Source organism: Perissodus microlepis, chromosome 8 (genome assembly GCF_051167445.1).
Source record: "Perissodus microlepis isolate ML-2025 ecotype Zambia chromosome 8, ASM5116744v1, whole genome shotgun sequence".
NCBI classification, from domain to species: domain Eukaryota; kingdom Metazoa; phylum Chordata; class Actinopteri; order Cichliformes; family Cichlidae; genus Perissodus; species Perissodus microlepis.
Window position 1 is genome coordinate 21,271,034 of NC_140468.1, and position 23,327 is coordinate 21,294,360.

A 23,327-nucleotide genomic window follows, 5' to 3' on the forward strand; every position below is an offset into this window, starting at 1 on the left:
GATGAAAACACTCAACTGTAATGATAACTCACCACACTCAGCAGACATTTCAGTGCATTAGTACAAACAGCAGGGCAGTGTGTGACGCCTGTCTTCCTACTGCATTAGTACATCATTGTAAAATTGTCTACAGAGTAAACCTCCAATCAATCCCATTGCTTCTTTGTTGAACGCCATCTTCTGTGGCAAACAGCTGACTCACATTTTCCCACTCTGCATTCCTACAAAACACAAACACACACACACACTTATATCGAAGACTTTTAGATGGAGATTCAGTGAAGCTAATAGGTTTAGTTGTAGAAGCGATGTAATCCAACAATAAAAGACAGAAGGTTCATGATTGACTGATGCACACACACACACACACACACACACACACACACACACACACACACACACACACACACACACACACACACACACACACACAATGACATGTTCCCCACTTTTCTGTCTCCAATTTTGAGGAGAAAAAATGACAGTCTTTAATCAGAGCTTGCCAATACTCATCCAGCTCATATTGATTCGCAACTTCCAAGGGATTCAAGTCACATGTAGTGTGTGGCTGACTGCACACGCGCACACACACACACACACACCATCACAAACCCGCTCATGCATGCACACCCTCTGAGTTGTGTGAGAAACTGTGATTCTGGCCTTTTTTTTAACCCTCTCATCTCTTAATCGATAGGAAACCCGAGGCCGGGAGTGTGGTCGGGGGTGGAGACGTGGGTGGGGAGGGTGTAGTCCGAGCGCTGCTGCGAACAGAACATGACTGCCCCACTACCAAGATGAAAGGATGTGATAATTGGTAGCAGGAAAGGCAGCGCTGGATGAGGATCTATGGGGGTTTTCTTTTCCTTTTCATCATGTGTGTTGGTCTGGGGGGGTGGAATACACTGCTGAACAAACAGAGTCCAGTTATCTGGCGGTACACAAAGGGCACCACCATCACACAACCATGACTCTGGTTGTAATACACAAAACCTTTGACAAAATAAACAAAAAAAGCTTAAAAACAGCTTAAACTTAAAGTTTATATTTGGTTTTGTTTTGATTTGATTTATGCCCAACCCCATCACTTACTTCTTTCATATGATTTTAGATTTTTTTCAGCCTGACATTATGGTGCTCTGAAACCTTGGCAGCATCAGCATTGTACATGGATTTCTGTTCCAGTAATTCTTTACTGCTCCTTCGTTTCTTGCTTTACGCCCACTTCTGGCACCGATTACTTTTAAGAGGCGTGCATTTATAGACCTGGGCATGGCACGTGCCAAACAGGACGAGTCTGGGGTGCTTCAGGTCCAGATCTAGGCACACGGTACCGATCAACAGCACTGCGTAATGTCCATGAGTAACAATGCGCTAGCTGTTCATGTTGCACTGTTGCCAACATGAGATAAAAGTGTGAACAAACCTCGAGAGGCCAGGCTAGAATAATAACTGACTGGCATTCGTGTACAAACGAGGTTAAAGTAGGCGTGGCCGCATCTGTTTGCAGCTGCTTTGAAGCTCTTACATGTGTGCACAGTTCCCGTATCATTGGTTAAAACGCAGGGAAGGACAAACAGTGCTATCTAGCCTACTTTTCTGCGTGATTTGTGTTCTCGGGTTACGTGTTGCCTTTTCTTAGTCATTCATCCCCAGCCAGCTACTTGTGTTATTCTGAGCACATAGCACCCTTGGGACACCCATCCTGCCCTGCCCCTGTGCTCTATCCATCCACAGCTTCCACCCCTTTCCATTTGTTGCCATGGCGACTAATGCTGGCGACAGCCCGGCCCTCAGGCTGAGGCTGTTTGGCAGACTCTTCTGCCTGTTTGATGGAGGATGCCAGTGTGGAGATTAACGGTGCCGACCTTCAGACGCTGGCATCTCTTCACAGCTCACTTGGCCCTAAGTTCTCGGGGCTAAATGGGTATTGATCTGGATAATGTATTCTGATAATCTGTGTGGGTCCCTGTTCAATCACAGGAGTAGCTGCTTAAAATTTTAGAGGGGCTAAGAGGTGAGTAATAAGGAGTGAGGAAACAGGAGGTGGGAGGGTGAGAGTAGGTAACTAAGTCAGACTCAAGCCTCTCACGCACACATTTCATTACGATGTAATGGCAAAAACAGGCAATCTTGCAGAATCCGAGTAAATCTGTGCGCTATTTTGTGGCTCATTTGGGGCTGCTTTTGGAATCAGTCACACCCAGTCCTCAGGTTTGCAGAGTCGGTTATTGACAAAGGACTGGAGATCCTTTCTTAGACATGGTCAATCACTCCAGATCAATCAGCCAGGGACGCCTCTTTGAGCAGGTCAGGGCATGGCACACTTGCCCAAACACAATTTGCAGCAATCCCAAAAGAATCGGGCACTGTTGGTCCAGCATGCTTGGCCACACTTTGGATTGCCTAATGGGAGTACCCTAAGTCTTAATATCATTCCAAATGGTGTGCCAAATTTCAACTTAAAAAGATCGTCAATGATGACTTAGACCTAACAGAGTTAAACCATAACCCTTGAAAACATGACACAGGTTTGGGTTTAGACCTCAGAGGGTTAAGCAGGTACTAACTGTAGCTGTCTGTCAAATGATCTTAAAATTAGCCTGGAGTTTCCACCATATCCTGCCAGAATAACTGAGAGTTTAGTTAGGAATAGAGACCACAAGCAAACTATTTGGAAGCTGTGATAACACGTTGGCAGAGGTGACTGAAAACAGAGAACACCAATAATCAATGCAGAGCTCGAGAGAGGGTGTCGCCACCGCACAAAAACAGATTTTATCACAGGCTTGGACTCATTTGCATCCTAAACATTTGCCATAGATAAGGTTACCTGTTAAAATAAGATTTTCATAAACTACCAACTGACCGAGTGTTTCGTCACAGAAGCCAGGAAATTTACATCCATCACAGGTCATGTTGTAGGTCACGGTCACTCCAAACCACAAGTGTTTATCTCAGTGTGCCCAGCTCCTCATATTTGTCTTTCTTTCTTTCTTTCTTTAGCCAGTTTTCTGGAAAGTTACAGTAAAATATAAGTAAAAAGTCGAGAAACTAGTGAAAGTAGAGAAAAGACAAAGGAAATCGATGCTTCTGTGGTGGGAAACTATTTGAAAGCTTCTTCCTGTACGTTTCAGGGCTGTATACCACTACAGGGATGCCTGGTCAATGAACTCACAGCTAATCCAGACGAACCAGGAAGGCACCTGTTTGAGATCGTACCAGGTGAGATCCCTTATTCTCTGCACCCTTATCACAAAAACCTGCAGGTTTCCCATTGTGCGTTTATCTCTGTGCTGACCGTCAGAGCCAAAAATGTAATATCCTGTTTTACGGTGAGCGATGCAAATATCTGAAGTCACGTGACCACAGATTAGATACAGGAAGCAGCAAGGAATTCCCATCAGTTGCTAGTTTGCATGACATTAATTTCACTGAGCTTCCTTTTGTATTAAAAAAGAACCTGTAAAATAATTTTACTCTCTCCTAGCTGTTATAGTTAGCATTAAATTTGCTATTCACCGTCTCATATCGCCTCACATACCTACTCGTATGCATTGTGCCTGGACTCTATTTATTCTTTAGTTCCTACTCTGTTTGCTAACACTAGAGAGCGCTGTTGTCCACAGTGGTCTGCCTCCTTGTCTTGCGTCTCTTGACCTCAGTGCTGGCAGTTCCAGTATTGTATTTCTAGCTTGTGGCGTGTGAGCATGAAAGTCAATTACTGTGTGAGAGTAACATAAAATAAGACAGAGAACAGCCTCGCCCTCCATCATGCTGTTGCTCTGAGACCGTAGATTTCAGGACTGTTAGTGAGCCGTCATGCTTCAAACACAGAAGCACTGCCTGCGGCCAACTGGTCTTGCTAGATTGACCTCACATGGCTTTCCAAGGTTTCACTCAATCAATACAACACATTTTATTGTCATGAAGGTGAAGTTTGTCATAATACTTAACCTTTTGTGTAGCAGATTAAAATAATACCATCTCTGAGCAGCAGTTTAAAGTGTATATTAAGACATATCTAAGAAGATATGCGTATAAAAATGGGCCACAACTAAACAGCCACAGAGCTACAGGTATAATCTCTAAATCGGGTTCTCTAATCCAGCGGTCCCCAACCTTTTTTGCGCCACGGACCGGTTTATGCCCGACAATATTTTCACAGACCGGCCTTTAAGGTGTCGCGGATAAATACAACAAAATAAAACTAGTACCGGTACCGAAAAAAAGAAGATTTATTCATAACACACGACCCAAAGACCCAGGAAAACCGAGTTAACGATAAAAACGATAACAAAATAACGCTGAAAACCGATAAAAACCCTGAAAACCATACATTTCACACCTGAGCCTCAACTCTCGCGGCCCGGTACCAAACGACTCACGGACCGGTACCGGTCCAAGGCCCGGGGGTTGGGGACCGCTGCTCTAATCCATACTGCAAATGACCTCTGTAATAGTTTGACTGTTTATTACTCATTCTGTGGTGTTTGCTTGGAGATCCTTTCTTCTGTTTAGACTGGCCGACAGGCTTGTGAGTGTCTATGTGGTTTGTTTAAGGCCAGTCAATATCGCAGATGGGTGTGAACCCCAGAAAAGTCTTAAGAACCCCGACATGTGAGAGGACTGTAAGAAGCACAGCTAGAGAAGGCAGGAGAAGAGTGTAAAGAAAGAGGAGAGGAGGAGGTCAGTCAAAGGAGACAAATATAATTTAGGATGCAGGAACCACAAGACTCCAAAGAAATTCAGTTCATGTTAGGTGTGTACATGCTGAGTGTGGAAGTTAGTCACTCAAGATCCACAGTCCACATCCTGCCGGATTCTAACTGTAATAAAAGCTTATCGGGATCAGTCTGTATAAGTTATGTTTTCCCTCCTGTCCATAATTTATGACAACTCCATCTGCTGTTTACATCACGTTAGATTTGTTGTCTGCTCAGCGCAGAAGCACGTGTTAGCATGCCCTTTCTTCCTCCAGCCTGTAATTGGCTTAGTGTGATGAAGGTTTACACGCTCCCGTTTGTATGAAATGAATAGGCTTGGAGATTCGAGTCTGTACCTTGTGTTAAAATGATGCTTCCTCTCATTTCTAAAGCAATCATTAATGTGTCTGGCCATGTGTGCAGCCAATTTCACAGAGCGGTCCTTCTTGAAACATACAATAATGAGCTCACCGAACAGTGATTCGCCACTATAACATATACAGTGGAGTGCCGTGTTGCTATGTTGTAGTCTCTGTTATACAATAAACAGGATTTATGTCTTTTGTAAAATTTACATTTGCATACGTTTACATAGAGCAGAGACCTAAAAATGTTAATCTGTTAGTTAATTAGGTGGCAGGTAATTTTTTTAAGGGTATTTTTATTGTGCGTTTCCTAATTTTCAGTCATATTCTATATAAATGGGCTAGTATAGCACTTTCCTACTCACTCTGAGCACTGAAAATGCTTTCCATAATTTTGCCATAATTTCCTTAGGGATTATTAAAGTATTCTGATTCTAAGCAATTACACACACACACACACATATATATGTGTATATATATATGTAAGATGCTCACATCAGCCACACAGATCTGGTTGTGAGCGCAACAGCCTCACCCACCTGGAGTTCAAATGTTCTTTTTGTGAGGGACAGCCAATCAGAAGAAACCTGGATTCAAAGGGGTGGGGTGGCCTCATGGGGGATTTATGTTCCCACGTTGATAGTTGGGCCTGTAAAGCATAGGATCAGGACCTTTAACCTTCAGAAGTCTAAAGCCTTGATTTTCCTCCACTGCAGACAGCTGGAGACCTGATTGCAGAGTAGTCATTTCTGTTATATTTCTTTGAAGTCCACCACCCGGGGAGCATGTGTAGTTTGTCCATTGTAAAGGAAATTCTCCGCAGACAAGTCTATGTGGTCACAAAAACCAAGGAAGCATGTGGTCTGCACGGACCCTCATCGCCCGATGACAAAATTTACATAACTCAGACCCTCTAATGGACTTGCAAATATAGAAAGTATAATCATCAAAGAAAACCCTAACGCTAGCCCTACCTCTAATTCCAGGCAAGCAGATTTTTTGTTGAGCTGGAAATCAGGGAACAAAGAAAACAATCACCTCAGAATATGAGGTTAGAGTATGGGTAGGGCTAGCATCAACACCTATGATGATTTACAGTTCAGAGGGTTAAATGGGAAGGGTTAACAAGCTTGTTTCAGGTAGAAGATGACCTGAGGGGCTGCATTATTGCCCAATATGTAATAAAGATCAACTGAATCAAACATATTTTATGGTCAAATTATTGTCAGTATTTTCAGTTTTTATGATTTGTACACAAACAGATTTGGTAAAAAGACAAACAGATTGCAGCCCAAATTCACTCTCCTGTTTAAAATGGTTAAATAGTGCATGGATCTCTATGTTCCCTCACATTAGGTTCACCTTTTATTTCTGGCTGGAAAATGAATCATTTGTATGTAAAGGTTTAAAAGTGAACCGTTTTGAACTACATCTGTTTGCAACAGGCAGTCATGAGCAGCGGTGCAACCCACACGCACTGCAGCTGTTTGGGACTTCTGCACTGGTAACCCCTCGATATGAGGTCAGACCAGAAATGAAGGTGGGGACTTTTCTATCAGTGCTGATAAATCAGCGCCTGGTTTTCCTTCACTTTCAGCACTCTTTTGTCTGCTGTAATAGTAGCCTTGTCTTTCAAGGGAGCCCAGAGACCTTGGCTTTTCATCTGGGTCATGTCATTGACTGATAGACTCTGCTCTGGCAAGACTACGTTTGCGTGTGTGTGTCTGGCCGCAGAGTAAATCTACTGGTCATTCTTTTTTGTGGTGCTAAGTAGCCAACCGTATTGGAAAAGGTAGACACAAGGCAGATACTAGCAACACAATAACCCCCATGCAAGCAAGCAAGTGCTGCTGAATGGTTTTCAGTGTTTGACAAATGTGAAACATCAAAGTCATAACCAGCCTGCATTTATCCTACATCTCTGCAGACAGCCCTCTCTTAAATGTCACTTGAGTGGAAGCAGAAAAAACACCAAATTCCTTTTGGCATTTGTCTGAAATAACATGAGTAGTTTTGCATGCCTGCAATTAAAAACTGGGCTTCTATTATGTTTTTTTTTAAATCAGTGTGTACTCGAGACAAAGCTAGCAGCGCACCCAAACAAAGCCGATTCAACAGTCATGTGCCTGAGTCTGAATTGAGCTTGTCTTAAAGCCTACATGCATGAGGGAAATAAGCAAATAAGTAGATATCTTAAATTATTCTTTTTTAACTTAACGGCTGGCTCGGGGATATTAACCCTCTATTCTGGCAGTGCGGCGCAATGATAAGCCACCTGGACAAGAGCACAAGCAATTGCGGCTGTGCAAATGTGATAGCTTCTGCCAATTCATTACTGTGGACTAGTTGCTCACACAGTACATCACCCATGGATGAATAATACACACAGACACACACACATAGGATTTTTGTGCGTTTGAAAAGCCATTTTGCCTCATATGGCAACCCTAAATGTCTGACTGCAAGTAAAGAACCAGTTCTCTTTACACTTTGACCTTTGTAACATTAACACAGCTACATGTTGGGTCCCATGTTGATTCTCTCTGACTTTAAATGAGTCAGATGCATGCAAGATGCATCACATTAACAGTATTTTATAGCAGCGGGTATGAAAAATATGCTTGTGTTTTCTTTTTTGCTTCTTTTCTGTCAACAGAATACATGGTCACATATTGGCTGGTTAATTTGCTCAAGAGACATTTTACAAGACAGAACAACACATCTTCCTAAAGTTTTCTGAAATTGCAACCAGCTTCAGAAACTTCTAGAATAGTTTGTAAAAGGGATATGTATCAGTAACATATTTTTTGTTCTGTCTCATTTAAGGAAGAATCTGTCTCACAGAGCCTGATAGAAACTGCCCCGTTTCTCTTTGTATATGTGTGTGTGTGTGTGTGTGTGTGTACGGGTTTGTTTGACAAAGACTGGAGGACAGCCCATCTCCCAGATACTGCACACTCAGAAAGAGAGAGAGAGAGAGACTTGTTACACTCCTCCTCAGGGATTTGCTTCTCCCCAGGGGGGCTGAGGGAACGGACCTGCTGCCCACACTGCTGAATGTGAGAGACAGGAAGAGAGGAGTGAATGGAAGGGCAGAATAAGCGAGTGAGGAGTAAGAGGCTGGGGTCATTTGACGGGGTTTAGTTTCCGCTAGCATCGAGCATGCCTCGCTGGCAGGTTCTGGCCATCGGTGCTACCTGCGTACTGATCTGCTTCCAAACGGACTCGGTGGTGGCGGAGGAGCCACTCCTTCGAGCTCTAGCTTTAGGCCGGAGGCAGTGCCTGCCCCAGCCCACGCCGCTCACTCAGCCATGGGGCCGGTCTGCTGTAAACCGGACAGACTGAAGAAACAACATCTCCAAGGTAACGGGAAACAGATGCTGGAGATTTTTTACAAGTGTAGCAGACAGTGAGGTGGAGCGGCCGAGCAGCTTTGAGACTGTCAGATTTACAGCATGTTTAGAACTTTTATTTATGGAGCTTTTTTTTCACAGATTTAACATGACCGCTCTGTCCTCCTGCCCCACAAAGAACACTTTTAACAGATGGTGTTTTTTCAAAATATCTATGCCTCAACAAGAGCAATTATATGAAAAGCTTTGCTGCAAAATGCCTTTTACTTCTTCAAAATATGTGAATACAAAAGAGAATGACATGCTGACTACTTTGCAGAAAAGCACTGAGCTGGCTAATTCCTGTCTAACAACTTTTCTTTTAGTTTAATCCACTCATATTTTCACACTGCAGTATACTGACTTGTTGAACTTCTTCCCTTCTGTTTAAGGTAAAGTGGTTTTATACCCTTATGAGCAAATTAATGTCTCTTGGCAGTTACTTGCATGACTGAGAGGTCACTTGCACACAGCTACTGGTAAATTACAGCTGTTCCTGTGCTGTAAAGCGTGTTTGGAGAATACAATAGTTCTACACTGTGGTTACAAGGGTATCTGTGTCTTTGGTTATGGTTAGCACTGCTACAGTCTGTAATAGATTGTCAAACTATAGATATCTATAGATAGAAAGCCTATGGGCATTTGACCCACTCATTTTGGACTACACATTTTGAAGGTTTGATGTTAGTGTTTTGGTTGCTGGCATGCGGATTTCATGGAGCCAGAAGCTTATATGGAAGAAAAAGTGGAGTGCTAAGTCCAGGTAGCTTTGTGGAAAAGTTATTTTAAAAATTCAACCCCCTGTAAAGTTCTTATGAAGCAGGAAACCACCCATAGGCTGTAAACATGCTTGTTAATGCTCAAAAGTTAGGCGTTCTAACAGGAGCGTCTGTTGGGAGTTACTTGCTTTCTGGTGCCTCAAGTGGCCACTAGAGGACGTGCAGTCTTTCAGGAACTTCATTTTTAAGTTTCAGAGGCTGCTACTTGGTCATACCACTATTTGATCTCGTAGCCATCACTCACTGTATAGTTGGTACAACGTATCAGGAAGCAGAACCTGTTGTGTAATCATTTTTATTGTTTTTATTGTTTCCCTTTCTTGGTCACTCATTCATTTGGAGCCTATCCCAGGGCAAGAAGCAGGGTACACCCTGGACAGGTCGCCAGTCTGTCACAGGGCTGACACATAGACACAGTTACCAATTAACCTAACCCCACTAACTGCATGTCTTTGGGAGGAAGCCGGAGTACCCGGAAAGACCCCATGCACACAGCTCCATATGTCCATTCTGGGAGTAGAGTAACTTCAGAGTAACTACAGTAACTAACAGAGTAACTTTATATGATTTCCCTTTAAAAAAAACAAAAACTTGACCTACTTATCTTACACCAACCCTTTATGCAGTTCCTTAGTTCATCCACTATCTGAAACAAGCTGCTCATGCTCTTTAACCCCTCCCTCTCAAAAACCCACATTCTTCTGATTGTCCAGTTTCTGGAAGCTTACTGAGGGGCAGTATCCAGATTTATAAGCTTTACTGTTTATATTTTGCAGGTATGTTGCGGCTGAATCAGATGATGACACAAGTATATTACTTGTATTTCTTATTATTTGAAAACCCTTAATGCAAACATACTGAAACGTCTTTTGCTTGTTTGCTGTAACAAATAATAGTGTTACTTTTCCTGTCAATTAATTACATTTCAAATGATTTTTAAATGATAAGTAATTGATACATTTTTTAAGCAACTTCATAGATGGGGGATGCCAGCAAAATAATTGTTCAATTTTGTTTAATAAGAAAACAGACAGCCAGTCCACAGGATAAAAATATAAGTGACATAAACAGGGGTGCACATAAGTGGTCCGCAGGTGCGCATTCGCTGTCTATATAAAAGACGTGCACTAGATAAGACGTTGCAACGCGCGTTTGCGTACATAAGATTTTCTGGAGGAGGACAGACCTTTGTTTAGAACTCCTAAAGATGTCAAAGAAGCAAGCTCCTTTAAGTAATTACTTTGGTGTTCCTCCACCTCCAAAGAAATGTCAGAAGGAGCCCAAACTGCAAAAGAAGCGCGTATTCTCGGAAAAGTGGTTGGAGGAGGTGAGCTGGCTTCAAACAAATGATGAACGCACAGAGATGTGGTGCAGAATATGCTGTCTTTTGCGTCCACTTGTGTGCACCCCTGGACATAAATATACTTATGATGAGAAAGTAATGCACTACCTCAACTGAGTGCAGGTATCTCAACCTATTGTGACAGTTTACTAAGTTCAAACAGTGACTTCAGCTAGGAGAGCTCTTGTTTATACTCCTGTCCTCCTCCACTCATCCTTTCCACTCCTTATCGTTTATTCCACAGTGTCTATGAGCTTTGTGACATTTAAATACTGAAGCAGGATTTCTCCAGGGCGTATCTTCAATGGAATATACACAGGCACTCCTAACTCCTAACACTGCAGCTTTACGCATGTGCTCTGCAAACATTTAACCTCTTTGCAGGCTCAAATGTCAACCTGTCTCATGCCTGTGTGGAGCAACCAAAATCAAATTGATTGCAGGGAGCTGAAGAGGAAAACCCACTCAGACGACTGTCTGCAGTAAACATTATCTTAACTGGCTGCAAATAGGATCTTTGTGTCGCTGGTCAATCCAGGCTTGGATGTTCCAATTTAAGTGGCTCTGTGTGTGTAGAGGAGATGTGGTAGCACTTTAATGTCCAAATCTCTTCTCTACATTTTTATCACCCCTCTTCTCCTGTGGACTTATTTACGACTCATGCTCCTATGACACTACATATATTGCTCATTAATACAAGCAAGCTTGACAGTGAGTCTATTTCCTCACAGTATTCCCAGACAGTGGAGCATTTGTGATGACATGCCGCTGTGTATTGTTGATCATGGTAGTGTGAGTTTGAAAAGCTGGGTGACAATGGCACTTAGCTTTATAGCACCACTGTTTATATTTGGTTTCCCTTCTCACAACTAAATGACTGTAACAACAGTGACGGTGACTGTGCACCCACAGCCAATTGCCCACATCTAACCCTAATGCCCAAGTGCTGCTGAAGATCACACCAGATCACATTTCACACATTTGAAAAACAAAAATAAGATGTCTGGTATTCTTATATCAACCTGGCATCGCTCACTGTGACTCGAGTTTACAGTACGATGTGATTTTCTTCCCCACATGTTTTCAGGCAGCTATGAGCTTTGCTAATGTTTTAGATCCCTCACTTCTTCTCTGGACCACAGTGTGGGTCACAGTGCAAAAGTACAAGCACCCAATAGGACAGCTCTGCCATCTAGTGGTAAGAAACCCACATTTCTAAAGCACAGTGATTTTTCAACCTGGTTTATCCAAACGAAACAAGTTTAATACACAAAATTTAAATATGGACATTTGCTGCTGTCAGAAATATTATAAATATCTTTGATAAAATAAGATAATTTTCACTTTGAATTCACTAATGTCCCATCTAAATGTCTCATCTAGGGAGGGAAAAGAAAATCTGCTACCTTGTTCATCTTCAAATAACATTTTTTAAACCTTTAAAAGATGTTGAGATTTGAGCCTAAATTAAGACCTTCAATGTAAATGTAAAAAAGGAGTTTTCAAGAGATTGAGGGAGGGGTACTTTTAGATGTTTGCATCATTTTTGAGGGGTTATTTCAAAATGTAATTATGTTATTTATTTTTCTAATTGTTTAGAAGTTGGATGTGTGTGTGTGTGTGAGGGGAGGGGGGGGGGGTATCTTCAAGTGTCATTGTCTGTAAAATGTTCAGTTTGATGAATAAACTATACATTTAGATATCAATACCCTACCAGCAAAACTGTGGTTTCTCCAGGCCTTCAAATCAGCTCTCGTTCTTTGTTGTTACATCATGAGGCCATATTCACAGAGTCACAGTACCAAAACTTATAACTATATACATTTTCTAGATTTTAAAATGCCCTTAAAAATGAAATAAATAAAAAAATAAATAAAAATAAAAGTAAATATCCAGCTCTTAGTCCAAGAGCACCTTTGGGATGTTTAGGACATTCAATCTACTAGCAGAGGAATTACCTTTCATTTGTACTGTTATTCACAAAACCATTACTGTTCTGTCTCTGAGATACCCCGAGCAACATTGATAGATACCCTTTTAGCCAAAGATGCTAGTCTCAAAAGCACTATGACAAGGATCTGCAATACACTAGCTCCCAAGTAGGCTTTGAATACAGAACAAGAAACAAGAAACTGTATCTCTACTTTTAAGATTAGGCTTGAAACTTTCCTTTTTTGCTAAAGCTTGTTGTTAGTGCTGGATCAGGAAACCCTGAATCCTCCCTTAGTTATGCTGCAATAGGTGTAGGTTGCTGGGGGATTCCCATGATGCATCCTATGAGTATTCCTTCCTCAGTTACATTTATTACCCACTATGTGTTAACAGACCTCTCTACACTGAATCACACTTGTTATCAATCTCTGGCTCTCGTCCACAGCATGTCTTTTATCCTGTCTTCCTTCTCTCTCCCCAACCAGTTGCAGCAGATGGCCCCGCCCCTCCCTGAGCCTGGTTCTGCCAGAGGTTTCTTCCTGTTAAAAGGGAGTTTTTCCTTCCCACTGTCGCCAAAGTTTTTTTTACAGGGTTTTTCCCTGTATGTGTTATTGTAGGGTCTACCTTACAATATAAAGCACCTTGAGGCGACTGTTGTTGTGATTTGGAGCTGTATAAATAAAACTGAACTGAAAATTGAATTGAATTGAATCCACCTTACCAAACCAAAACATTTACCCCAGCATTTAGCCCACTCAAGTCCAGTGCAAACGTATGTTTTGGACTTGTTTTCAGTTTAGATGTATTATTTTGGTATCAAACATGCATAACATAGAGACCTAATAAGAGTTCAAAACCTCTTCACCTTAAGGTAAAGAAGATCAAATTCACTTATATATGTGTAACTAGTAAACAATGCTCTCTGCGAAATCTGCTGCTATCACAATTCCAACTTAATCCAAATAATCATTTCCCCTTTATCAGATCTGTGAGGTTTTTGGCTTATTATTTAGCATGTTACATGTTTATGATATCTGTAATAGTTACTTGTTAATTCTTAACAGTAATGGTTTGTTTTAAATGTTTTTTCTGTTAGAGTTCATCTTCTCAACAATTTATTATCTTGTATTCAACTGCTAGGATACTTCAAAGAAAGTCCTGAGCAGTTTGACATTTATTTCAAGGTAAATTTATGAGGCAGTTCCCTATAAAGACAAAAAAACAAACAAATAACCAAAAATAAAACCCATCTAGTAGCATCACACTGCAGACCACAAGTTTGATTCCACGATTAAGCCCTATTTCATCTCTGTTGTACTCACTCATACGCTTCTTCCTTGTGTCCCCGCAGGCGGAACAGGAGAGAAGGATCGGGCACCCATCAGCCATGAATCCTTCCTGCTCATGGCAAACTCCCAGAGCGATATGGACGACTGGGTCAAGGCCATACGGCGGGTCATCTGGGCACCATTTGGAGGAGGTAAAGCCAAACCTTTGAACTGAAACACAAAAAAAACATATTAGGCCACCAATCAGTAGCAACTAAAAATCCATATTTCTCTAAGGAAAATATACAAACATAAAAGCCAAGCTAACACTGCTTTTGTTCATCATCTTTGTGTAAAAGAAAGCAAGATATATTATTCATATTTCTTTGCCAGAAATAATTCAAGGCGTGCCTTCCAGTGCAGGAGATTTCCTCTCTGCCTTATAAGCTCAACACATCGCCCAAAATATTTGAAACTTGCTCTTTCTGCTAGAATAGAAAAGACTGCAGTCCACATCTCTGCTCTGTCTTTAATGTTTAGGTAACACACTTGAGCTGAGCTATGCAAACTATCTCCAACCCCAACTCTGTCTCATTTCTTTAGCCTGCAGGTAAATCTCACCCTGTCTGCTCTGGATGTCTAACTAGTGTAACGCGACATAAGGCCAGAAATATAACCAGGCCTGTCTGGTTATGATGTGGGGCATAAGGAGCAGCTGAGCGGGAAGGTGTTGGGTTACAAAGCAGCTCTATATTAACAGGGGGATAAATGTAGAATAACACATAAATAATATACTGTATGATATCATTACTCTAATTTTAATCCTTGTCGTTAGTAAAGCATGTTTAAGAGCTGCTGGCAACTAGCAGACCTATTCTTTATGAAAATGAGTCATTTATTTTTGTTTATTCCCTCAATTTTAGAAAATAAAAACACCCAAAAAAGGAAGTTCTGTAAGCTTGGCTGATGGAAAAATAAGGGAAGATCTATGACAAGCATGACTAGCTTAAATGTCCACACAAGTAACACAAATAACAGATGTTTATAAATAGCTAGCATAGGCCTAATTAATTAAGAAAAAGTTGCAATACCACAATGCTATGCACGGAGGTTAGCACTGCTCTCACAAAACAAGAAGTTTTAAATGTGGGCTTGAATCCACTGGCTTGCTGGGGTCTTTCTGTGTGGAGTTTTCATGTTCTCCCTGCGTCTGTGTGGGTTCTCTCCAGCTTACTTCTACAATCGAAAGACATCCAGTTAGTAATTGAAAGGTCCCAAATTACCATTAAGTGTGAATGTGAGTGTAACGTATTTGTGTCTGTGTTAGCCCTGTCCTGACCTGTCCAGGGTGTACCCTATCACTCCCCCCATGGTAGCTGGGATTGGCTTCAGTCCCCACCCCCTCAATTTGGATAATAGAAGAAAATGGATAGATAGATTTTATACTTGGTGCATGAAGAAACGAGAGTAAAGAGTCCTGGGTCATCTTTCCAGTCACACTAATGTTTATCGTTTTGGACAATGACAGCATTTCTCACTATCTGAACCTTTTTAATACCCCCAAAAAGATTGGAAAAATAATAATTAATTTTAATCTTGTATTAAATATGTGCTAGTTTTTTGTCTATGCTAGCTTTTTATTAAAACGCTAGCATTTTGTGCTAGCAACTGATAAAATTCTAACAGCATTTTTGTCCAGCTTTTTGTTAACTTTTGTGAAATGCTAGCTTTTTGTGCTGATAGGACAAAAGGCTAGAGGGACAGTGAGAAAGGGCACTTAAAAAGAGAAAGAAGAAAAAAAATCTCCTGGATCACCTGTTGAGACAAAAAGAAGAGAAAACAAGCAAAAAAACAGAGCAACATACTAAACACAACAGCATCGCATTAATCTAACTAAGTGTAAACAGCAGTAAATAGTAAATATTGAATGTTGTTGTGTAGCAAGCAGGACCGACAGCGCACAATGTCCTTGAAGATAGCAGCCAATAGAGGTGTAGTGTATGTCTATAGCTGGCTGCCGGCTGTGCCAGAGTGAACTGAGCCGCAGGCCGAGAGGCCAGAGGCCCGAGGGCCCCCTTTGCCCCAGAAGAGGCCTGACCGAGCAACAGGCACCAGGCCCCGCCAAGTAGTCACCGGGAGTGAGCCGATACATACCTGAGCGCCCAGCCCCGGACACCAAGAACCACCAACGCACCGACCCCTGAGGGCATCAGTTAACGGCAGGGAGTGTGGTGAGGGGAGATAGGCCTTGGAGGGCCTGGGAGTTCCCAGAGAGGTGGAGTGTAAGACCCGACCTGACATATAGACACGGACACAAACATGCATTCCCACCCTCATGCACACATATACAAATACTCAGCACTCACCCAACGTAGGGATAGACATACATGGACACTGTACACACAATCACACTCCCCAAACAAACTCTATACCCCGAGTCCAGGTACCCTCGCCCCTGGAGGGAGAAACGGCACCTAGACCCAGAAGATGTTACCCTTTCCCCCGGGGTGGAGGCAAGCAGACCGCCCCAGGCTCCGCAGCAGCAGGGAGGCCCTGCATCCCAGATCCCAATCGGACGGCCAACACCTCCTTCCAGCACCCCGCCCCAATGGCCAGCAGAGAACAGGGGTGTGTGAAGACCCCAAACCTCCCTCCTCTCGCTCATGTGTAGTGTTGCTGCGTGTTGTTTTAAGGTGCATTTAAAACACGGGAGAGCATGGTGCTGCTGCCAGAGAGCAGCAGGTGTTAGCACGGCCCCTCCCGAGAACCCTCAATGTCTACATGGATTTAAAATTGAGAGGTGGGCACCGGCGCCAGAGGTGGGGTTGAATACACAGACCGTCCACTGGACGCCGTTAACGTGCCCACCCTCAAGGCCCTATATGTATGTGTTATGAGAGTGTGAGTAATGTGGATGTCTAAGTTGTGGAATAAAATTGAGGCACAGGTGGCCAGAAGGGGACTTTATCCTTGGTTCTTTGAAGCGTTTTTAAGCTGATACGCGGGGGTTTATCTTTCCAAAGGAAAAGTTTTAAAACGAGATAGAAAAAAAAATTGTGAAAAAGTAACAATAGAATGAATATATAATAATATATTTTTGCGCATTAGCTTAGCTTATCATTAGCCTATATCACTAGAATTTTCACTTTCCCCTCAACATTCATACTAAATCCACAGTGAAAGTCAATACACTGACACCTATGTTCAGAGTGAATCCCCTGACCGGCTGGGTGGTATTTCCAGCCTCCCTCTCCAGTTCACAGGCAAAATGTGTCAGTCTGCTGCCTCTGTGTCCAGAATAGATCTGTGCCAAATCATAGACCCCTTCTTAACAGCAGCACTGCAGTCACAGCAGATCCCATGCAACATGTCTCTGCTTCCTCAGCTGCTCTTTCCAAGCTTCTCTGTCATTTTCCTCAACTTGGTTTGTTTCTGCTGAAAGATTAATTACCAGCTACAAGAGTCAAATGCCTGAACAGGAATGGATGAACATGGTGAAATGTGGGCTGGGAAGGTATGACAAACGCTTTCTGCAACTGTGCAGCTCCTGTTCTTTCAATTACTACCATTACTGCAAGCTAACATCCAGCTGTGACTGCTGCAGCCAAACAACAGGTAATAACCTGCAGTTATTAGGATGTATACAATTAAGCATGTTTAGATATTTAAGTTGGCATAAAATTGCATATTTATTCTGGGCATTTTTTTTCCTCTGTTCATGTTAACTGTCACTTTTTATTTATTTATTAATTATCTTTGTAATCATATGAAGGCTACAAATAACCACAAAGATGCTGTTCCAGAAACATCCTGTCATATTCAATTTTCCCACAGAATAAATGTACATTTTTTCATCACTTGCTCCACAATCCAAAAACCAACTACGGCCTCGTGCCTATAGAAAGCCAGCAAAGCACTGACATGTTATGTTTCTTCCATCTGTCAACAGGGATATTTGGCCAGCGTCTAGAGGACACAGTGCAGTACGAGAAGAAGTTTGGCCCCCGCCTTGCACCCCTGCTGGTTGAGCAGTGTGTGGACTTTATCAGAGAGAGGGGTCTGGATGAGGAAGGTCTCTTTCGAATGCCAGGACAGGCCAACCTGGTCAGGGAGCTGCAGGAGGCCTTCGACTGTGGGGACAAGCCCCTGTTTGACAGGTGTGTGAGAGGACTAAATGGGAAAATTCACTTTGCCAAAGACTTTTATGATCATCACTGATTTGAATTCTACTGAATCATCTTTCTTTCTGACTTGCAGTAACACAGACGTCCACACAGTGGCATCCTTGCTGAAGTTGTACCTGCGAGAGCTGCCTGAACCAGTTATCCCCTTCTCCAAATATGAAGACTTTCTAACCTGTGCGCAGCTGTTGGCCAAAGATGAGGAGGAGGTATGTGCTGTTTACCTTTGGTGTGTGGACTTTGAGTGGTACTGTGAGTAGAATAAGGATGATTTGTCTCATATCAGGGAGTCCAGGAGCTTGGAAAGCAAGTTAGCACTCTACCTCTACCGAACTACAACCTCCTCAAGTACATATGCAAGTGAGTGACTTCATCCGTTAGGTTGAGAACTTAGGCTTTTGTAGCCTAATAAGTTTTTTACTCTAGTTTTTCACTATATCTCTCCTTAGATTCCTTGATGAGGTCCAGTCCCACTGTAATGAGAACAAGATGAGTGTCCAGAACCTTGCCACAGTATTTGGACCTAACATCCTTAGACCGAAGATGGAGGACCCAGTCACTATCATGGAAGGTACAGACAAAATAATGACAATCAAATAAGGTTCTGTTTTTCTGTAATTTATTTATTAAAAATGATAGTTTAGAATAAAACTAAAAAAGTTATACCGACACCGGCTGAATGTGATTTGTATTGTCTAGGAACTTCTCTTGTCCAGCACCTGATGACAGTCCTCATCAGGGAACACAACCGTTTGTACTCAGGGAGGGAACAGGAGGGGCCAGCTCTACCCCAAACTGAGATCCCCATCCAAGGGCATCATCTCCAACACCGCAGCCTGGGAGCCTGGATCTCTGAAGAGGACCTTCAGAGTTGCCCCGTCTCCAACCCAGACCAAGATCTGCACAGCAGTGCCTCATCCCTGGACACCAAGCTGTGCGCAGCCGTCAGTCCCACTCAGACCCTTAACCCAAACCCTGGACCAAAACTTGGATCTTCATCGGGAAAGGGTGAGACGGTAATCAGTCCGAGTAAACAAGCCAAGACCATGCCTTCCTGGAAATATTCCTTCAAAAGCTCCTCAGCGCCTCGTTCCCAGCCGCAAGCTAAGCAAACCAGCAGCAGTGGCTCCGCAGCAGATACAACCAGTCTGTCTTCTGGTGGTGGAGGAGGTGGAAGCGGGGGCAACTGGCTTATGAACGGTTTGTCCTCCTTGAGGGGACACCGGCGCACATCTTCAGGTGAACGGTCCACCCGTGACCGTGACTCCACCGGCTCCTCCCAGAGGCTGTCCACGTATGACAACGTAACCTCCTCCTCTAGCATGGGGAGTGTTCCAAGTGTATCCAGCACACCGTGGTCCACGTCCTCCTGTGAAATATCTGTCCCGGACTCAGCAAGCGAGCCCCCGGTGCACCAGAACTGTGGAGGTGTGGTGGAAGGTGGAGAAAGCCACAGAGAGATTAACAAGGAAAGGGATGGAGGGATGACGACAGACGCGAGCTCCGAGCAGGACAGTTGCGAGGCCATGGAGCTGTGCAGCAGCAGCGCAGCCTGCAGTGAAAATGGAAACGTGGCCACGGCAGCCGGGGTGCCGTCCATTATCATGTCCGAAGATGGAGATGGGGAAAAACTAACACTGAGCAGCCTGGTAGAGGGACTGAAAGACGAGCTGAGAAAACAGAAGACTACATATGAGGCCAGGATCCAAAAGTAAGTCTCTGATGCAGGATCTTCCAAACTTATAATAGTAGTGTCGGTCTTTTATATGGTAAATAGAAAGACATTTGAATGAACTTTATGGCTTTGGATGTCAGGCTTTTATTTCATTAGCACAGAACCAATGGGACACTGAATAAAGACTGAATAAATAAATATGAAATACATCCTGAGATGGAAAAAGTTCCCAAAACAAAAGATTGTATATTTACCATAATTCCAATTACCATTTTTTTTATACTAAACCCAAATGGCACGGTTAAAGCACACCTATGCTCAGTTTGTAACATACCAATTTAAGTGTGTTAACACTTAAAATGTTGTTACCTGTAACACTGAAAATGAACTGGTATTTTCAAAAACCTTTCCCTTTTTGCAACTAAAACCTGTCATGGAAATAAATGGCATGTTTTTTAAGACATACACAGAGTGTCACGGTGGGGTGCGCCGGTGTGAAGAAGAGGTAGACCCAGATGCAGACACGGTGGAGACAGAACTAGGTTTCCAAAAATAAAGCGAGCCTTTATTGTGGCTGATGGCATGAAAAAACACTAGAGGACACTGAAACTGGGAAAACTAAGGAGACTAAGAACACTGTGTAAACTAAAAAGACTATGACACTCTGTGAAAGAACTATGAAAAAACTATGAACACAGAGTAACTAGGCAGGCTATGAAACAGTGAGACAATAACGGAAACTATGAAAAGATGAGGTGAGGATAACAGACGATCTGACACCGACTGAGCAGAAACACACGGATTAAGTACACATAAGGAATGATCAGGGGAAGCGGAATCACATGGGGAAAACAGCTGACAACAATTAACATAATGACAGGACAGGGGACGCGAAGCTAAATACAATAAACAAAAAACACAAGGATCCTTCCAAATAAAACGAGGAACATAACGAGACCCAGACATGACTCGAACTTGACAAACAAAGAAAACTTGGACATGACACATGACAGATAAGCACACGAAGACTTAACACAAAAAACTTCACACAGGGATGAGACAAATGGGGAGCTTGATAAATCATGAATTAAAACTGTAACCTAGGCATGACAGAATGTAACTAGATAAACTGAAATGAAACTAGACTGAAAAGAATAACAAAACTCAGAATACTGGGTCACATGACCCAGGACCATGACACAGAGGTGCTTTAAGCAACAAACAAAATGTTAAATCATTGGGCTGGAAGCAGCACATTTATATACCTGTGCCCATGCGTCATTATTAGCGTGTCCAAATTCATGGGCTGCATCCTCCTGAGGACCCGGCCTTCGCGGTCTACGTGGGCCGGGTCCTCAGAAGGTCGGGTAAGCCGGAAGTAAACGGCTGTGAAATTGGACAGTCTAGCCTTCTGATTAGCGTCACCGCTGTCTCGGTGGAGTTTAATAAACTAGGCCGTCTGCTCCTTGCTATCTAAAATATAACAGGACACTGGCGTAAATCTCACACTTCTGTTTAATCAGTTTTCTGTTTGACGTTTATTCAGCTGTTTGAAAACCAAGGAGGAACCCACCCGGGGGATTAATAAAGTTTTATTTTATCTAATCTAATAACTTTACAACAAATAAAACACTGAAAAAAGCCAAACAATAACATTTTAGGTTGTCTAAGTGACTTATATATTACGTTTAACCTGAGTAGCGAAAGCCCGCGGTGATCTGAAAATGATGTGCCGGGAGTTGTGCCATTCTCGGCGGCTCTAGTGACCCTAGATAGCCAGCTCTTGGCTAGCTATCGAGCTGGTGGGTAACAGACGTCTCCGAAAACATCGAAGCACTTTTGCAAATATGTGATATCTTGATAAACCGAGCAGATATTTGAAGTTTACACACCCACATTCTTGTCTGAAAATATGTTAAAAGTTTATTTTGTGACCCAGAAAGATTAACAAGAGTAATTTTAAAACCGCCATTGCCGGAAACTGGAGTTTGGCTGGGCCGCGCTATGAATTCTGGGATATGGTGGGCCACGAAGGACACACCCGACCCATCCTTCAAATTCGGGGAAAAGGAGGACGCATTTGTCGGCTGCATTCGGAGGAGTCTACGAATTTGGACAGCCTTCGGCACGTCGCTGTGACATAATCGGTCTACAAATGCGTCCTCAGGAGGATGCAAGCCCATGAATTTGGACACGACATTGTTTGGTCTATAATTTTAGTCTGTTGTTAGGTGGTTGCATGGCAACATGATGACATCATAATATATTATATATAATTAAAGCTGGATATAAAGGAAATTTTATTGTTGCAAAATTAAAGTTATACAATGCTCTTATAAGGCATTAGAGGTGCATAAATGCTGCAAATGGGTCATTATAGCCCTTGGTAGGTGTTGGCTAGGCAACATGATGATGTTATTATCTGCTATAGATAAGAACTATAAGATATACCTGTGTGCCAGTTTTGGTAGCTCAGCTCCAGATAGTGTTGGAAATGTTTGCAGAAAACTGATAGAGATTATGTGTATTATGTAAGTAAGACATATATATATGTAGAGAGAGAGATAGCTAACAGCGGTTCTTGCAGGGCAGATTTGTTTTATTTCCTCCAATGCCAAGAATATCACATTAGTATTAATCTGGGCAGACAAAAAGTTGGGAAGGTAGGAAGTTGTTTGAAATGTGCTTTACTGGGTGGTTCAGCCAAACAGAAAAAAGGCAAATGTCCGTGACCTTTTCTGTGTGTATTGTGCTTCCACACAGATTGGAAGAGTCTAGTGCTGCTCTGTGTGCCCAGATGGAGCGTTTGGAACAGGAGATGGAGCAGGAGAGGAAGAAGCAGCGCATGCTGGAGATAAAACTCAGAAACTCTGAGCGGGCACGGGAGGATGCGGAGAATCGCAACCGCCTCTTGGAAAAGGAAATGGAGGATTTTTTTGCCACGCTGGGCGATCTGGCCCTTGGTGCAAGGACTAGTGACCTTTGATACATGGCCTCTCATCTGTCTCGGGGTGGGGGTGGGGGGGTGGGGGGGCATTTTGTGGTATGGGTCCTAACTCAAAATAAGACTGAAAATAGAAAATAAAGAAAACCTACTTGTGCACATTCAGGAAATGTTTAAAGATGCGTAGAGATCAGATAGAAAATTCTGAAGGAAATAAACTTTGACTGTTTTCTTTCTGAGGATCATCTCTACTAAACAGCAAGTGGTCTTGATTTTGTTACGCATGCTTCAAACTCATTTTAAAAAGATGGCCCTCCTGTGATTACTGCAGAGGTTTGTCTTACAAATGGAGTTCAGGTGCCTGGATATGAATGGTGGAACATAATGTAACATTTTATGAAGTGGATAGCACTGACTTCTTTAACCACTACTTTAAAAGGACAATAACTGAATGGATTTTGTGTTAAAAGTGTGCAACTTAAGACAGCGGACTGCTGTCTATCTGTATGGGATCTTAAAGCAAAAGCTTCACATTTTGGGAAATACACTTATTTGCTGTCTTGCAGAGTTAGATGAGAAGTGTGAAACCAATCTCATGCCTGTATGTCAAAGAAGGCGCTAAAGCTAATAGCCATTGAGCCTAGCTTAGGGGCACAAACACGAGGCTCTAGAACCATTGGTAAAGAGCCATTTTTTAAGAAGTTTTTTTTTTAAGCTATTAGGCTATTGATTATAAAATGCAA

The 23,327-nt window shown here is 42.6% G+C and overlaps 1 protein-coding gene across 3 annotated transcripts in view; it reads left to right on the plus strand.

Moving 5' to 3' along the window:
* Positions 1 to 22,645, plus strand: part of arhgap22b (Rho GTPase activating protein 22b) — a 34,926-nt gene extending 12,281 nt beyond the window's left edge. For 2 of the 3 annotated variants that reach the window (XM_084938177.1, XM_084938176.1), the window contains exons 3-10: positions 3,138 to 3,225; positions 13,868 to 13,996; positions 17,734 to 17,941; positions 18,042 to 18,174; positions 18,252 to 18,325; positions 18,415 to 18,536; positions 18,665 to 19,676; positions 22,404 to 22,645. In XM_084938177.1, the coding sequence (XP_084794303.1) occupies positions 3,138 to 3,225; positions 13,868 to 13,996; positions 17,734 to 17,941; positions 18,042 to 18,174; positions 18,252 to 18,325; positions 18,415 to 18,536; positions 18,665 to 19,676; positions 22,404 to 22,626 (1,989 nt within the window). In that variant the 3' untranslated portion in view covers positions 22,627 to 22,645. Of the gene's footprint in view, positions 1 to 3,137; positions 3,226 to 8,015; positions 8,435 to 13,867; positions 13,997 to 17,733; positions 17,942 to 18,041; positions 18,175 to 18,251; positions 18,326 to 18,414; positions 18,537 to 18,664; positions 19,677 to 22,403 lie in introns of those variants that run through there. The other variant, XM_084938178.1, reaches the window with a different exon arrangement.
* The last annotated feature ends 682 nt before the right edge of the window (positions 22,646 to 23,327 follow it).